Raw genomic sequence first — 3,155 nt, 5'->3', positions numbered from 1 at the left:
AGAATTAATATGAGCGAGGTGTCTCGCTATGGATGCAGCCTCCCTGCAGCCCTGATAGAAGCATTTATCTCAATCCGCCAATCCTGATTGGCCCGGTGAAGGTGTTCATGCCGCCGCCGCACCCCCAGTAGTCCCACCACTATATAGAAGTGCGTGCAGATAACACTTGCTCAATTCAATAAGCAAACCTCTTCTCACCGCCCAGCAAGAAGGGTTGTTGGCGAGACACCTCGCTCATATTATTCTAAGAACTGCGGTTATGTTAGATAACAAACGTTCTTCTTCCATTAATATATCACTCGGTGTTTCCTATGGGATATGGTAGCTCCGTATTGCCAGACAGCTTATTATTAAGTACCGGCCGGGGGGGAGGGTCCATGGGTTCCAGTTAGACTCCAGGACCGCGCTGGCCACACACGGCCTGACACGTCAAGCATGGTAGAACAGACAAAAGTCATGAGGTGAGACCAACTCGCTGCTGAACAAATGCCTGAACAGACACTCCCCTAAATAAGCCCAGGATGCGGCCATCCCGCGGTAGAGTGCGCACGCAAAAGCCCGCCGGCGGCTGCAGACCCCTGCTCGTATATGCCAAAAGCTATAGCCTTCCTACCACCGTCAGTGGGCGATGCGCCTGCTTTGTGACCGGGCTGCATCCCTCTTCGGGGTTCGCCCGGTGACAAAGAGCCTGATCGCTCCTCCTGATGCTTTGTTCCTGTCCATATTAAGAGACGCACGCTCGACTGACACACATGTGCAGCTCGCTGCTCACCGGGAAAGCGGTGAACGCTGCGAGCTCGATCGGGAATGATCACTCCCACCTTAGGTACAAAAGACCGGGTTGGGCTTCAGAACAACGGTTTCCCGGGCGTAAACTGAGCGATGCAGGGCTCACAGAGAGCGCATGGATATTCATCATCGCTTTGCGGAGGCGAGCTGCGGTTATGTTAGATAACCAAATGTTTTGTCTGGTCAATGGTAACAGTTTTACAACTGTATATATGTTATTAATGATGTTTTCATGTCCTTTCCAGAGGTCACATGTCCAGTTCTAGGGAATGTGGCTAAAGGCAAAGTGACTCTTGTCTTGACAGAATATTTCGACAGAGATTACATCTATGTGACCTGTGACCAAGGATACAAGCTGATGATGGTTTAATGTTTTTTCGTTCACTGACATTGCTTGCTGTCCTTTGTGTTAATTTTTGTTGTATGAATTAGACAAATATATATTACACTTGATCAGTCCACTATCTTTTCTCAGGATGGTCGAGAGATCAAGATGTTCTCAGCCACGTGTCAAAGCGACGGACAGTGGACCCTCCCTCTGCCAGAATGCCATAGTATGTCTGTTCTGACCCCAAATTATTTTATTTACTCAAAACTTAGCTGAACTGACCAAATATTAATGGGACCACTACAGAAAACTGCAGATGAACTTTTAATATCCGGGAATTTATATTATAGACACTACTACTGACTATTCGTGTAACAATTTGGTCACATTATAACACAATGACCACTAACAGTCCAGCCATATACTATGTATTGACCTAGTCAAGTTTAGAGTTTCTAAGAGTTAAGGCAGAAATGAGTTTTAAAGACATTCCTTGTTAAAACTGCACACTCCATTTATCAAAACAGGCAACATAATAAATATATGCATCAGCAAAAACCCACAGCAAATCAGATCCAAACACAAAATTACACTTCCCAATACTGCTACCACATAACAACTACAGTCCAATGAAACTAATCTAATACATTTCCTGTCACTGGCCAGATATAAATTTGTTCTTGTTTTTTGATCTTCTGCAGTAATTGATTGTGGAGAACCCAAATCTTTGCTGAATGGAGGGGTGACCTTTCTGTCTGGCTTTCAGAATCAGTACCGTTCTGTTGTTCAGTATCACTGTAATGAACCATTTTACTCTCTCCCTGGGGGCGTAAATTGTGAGATATTTCCACATATTCTCAAAATGTCATTAATCATTTTTTTTATTTCTGATATAGCTTAATTTAAAATTAATGCCATTTTCTTGTTCCCTCTGATCTTCAGTTACTTTCACCTGTGACGCAGACAGAAAATGGAGATCCAACCATGATACTGATGTCACTGCAACATGTATACCTGGTATTGGCACCCTGTAATAGCTAATCTTGGATGCTTTTCTTAAAAATTAAGTCTGTGTCTGTGTGAACCTAAATTATGTCTGTCTTATCCAGTCTGTGGCCAGCCCACAAAACACATCTCTACCTATCAGAGGATCATTGGAGGCAGTGAAGCTCCAGACAATACCATCCCCTGGCAAGTGCTACTGAGTATAGATGGTCAAAGAGCAGGAGGAATGGTGATTGCAGACCGCTGGATTATGACTGCAGCTCAGATCCTAAAACATAATGGAAACACAGTACCAAATGAGGCTTTACGGGTAAGTGGGTAAGCTTTATCTGCATTCCCATTGCCTTCATGTTTTTGAACAGACATTTATTTCCTCCTATGCTATTGATTTGCAGGTTTATGTGGGATTCACTAATGTTAACACCCTGAGGCAATCTCCTGTGTATACTGCCTCAATCCATGTTCACCCTGAATACAACAATCCTAACTACGTAGACTTCAACAATGACATTGCCCTGATTAAACTGCGAGAACCAATCACATTCAGAGCATCTGTTATGCCAGTATGTTTGCCAGCAGAAGGTGCCACATATGTCACTGGCATGATGGGGTAAAGAAACAACTTTAATTTTATAATGTTGTACAATCCATTTTATATTTATTTATTTTCTCAACTTTTTGTTTAGTAAACTTAGTAATTTTACCTTGAATTTAAATCTTCTTATTGCCTTTTGTCTTTGCACTTTTCTCATGAGTTCCCCATAACTGTCTCTTCTACATTTTTTTCAGACTGGTTTCAGGTTTTGGCCTCACAGGAAGTTACCGCAGCCGGATTTTGACAAATAAGCTGAAGTACGTGCAGCTACCTGTGGTGGAGCAGGAGACATGCAGGGCTTCAATCACTTCAGCTAAAAAGAAAAGGAACAGTGTACCAAGTCTGACAAATAACATGTTTTGTGCTGGAGTCCCTGAGGGTTGGAAGGACTCCTGCCAAGGTGACAGTGGAGGCCCTTTCACCATGAGGAATGACGGA

The 3,155-nt window shown here is 43.3% G+C and overlaps 1 protein-coding gene across 1 annotated transcript in view; it reads left to right on the top strand.

The window, feature by feature from the left end:
- The window catches only part of LOC118335767 (complement C1s subcomponent-like), a 6,610-nt gene that overhangs the window by 3,293 nt on the left and 162 nt on the right, over positions 1-3,155 (top strand). Inside the window, 7 exon segments of the mRNA XM_035672193.1 lie at positions 1,035-1,153; positions 1,265-1,343; positions 1,819-1,953; positions 2,060-2,134; positions 2,227-2,432; positions 2,518-2,732; positions 2,912-3,155. The exon segment at positions 2,912-3,155 is cut by the window's right edge and continues 9 nt beyond it. Of these exon segments, the coding sequence (XP_035528086.1) occupies positions 1,035-1,153; positions 1,265-1,343; positions 1,819-1,953; positions 2,060-2,134; positions 2,227-2,432; positions 2,518-2,732; positions 2,912-3,155 (1,073 nt within the window).

The sequence above is a fragment of the Morone saxatilis genome, unplaced genomic scaffold, assembly GCF_004916995.1.
Source record: "Morone saxatilis isolate NCDOM2014 unplaced genomic scaffold, NCSU_SB_2.0 Contig24, whole genome shotgun sequence".
Lineage (NCBI taxonomy): Eukaryota > Metazoa > Chordata > Actinopteri > Moronidae > Morone > Morone saxatilis.
The sequence above is the reverse complement of the archived record's forward strand: the minus strand, read 5'-3'. Positions and strand labels throughout refer to the sequence as shown.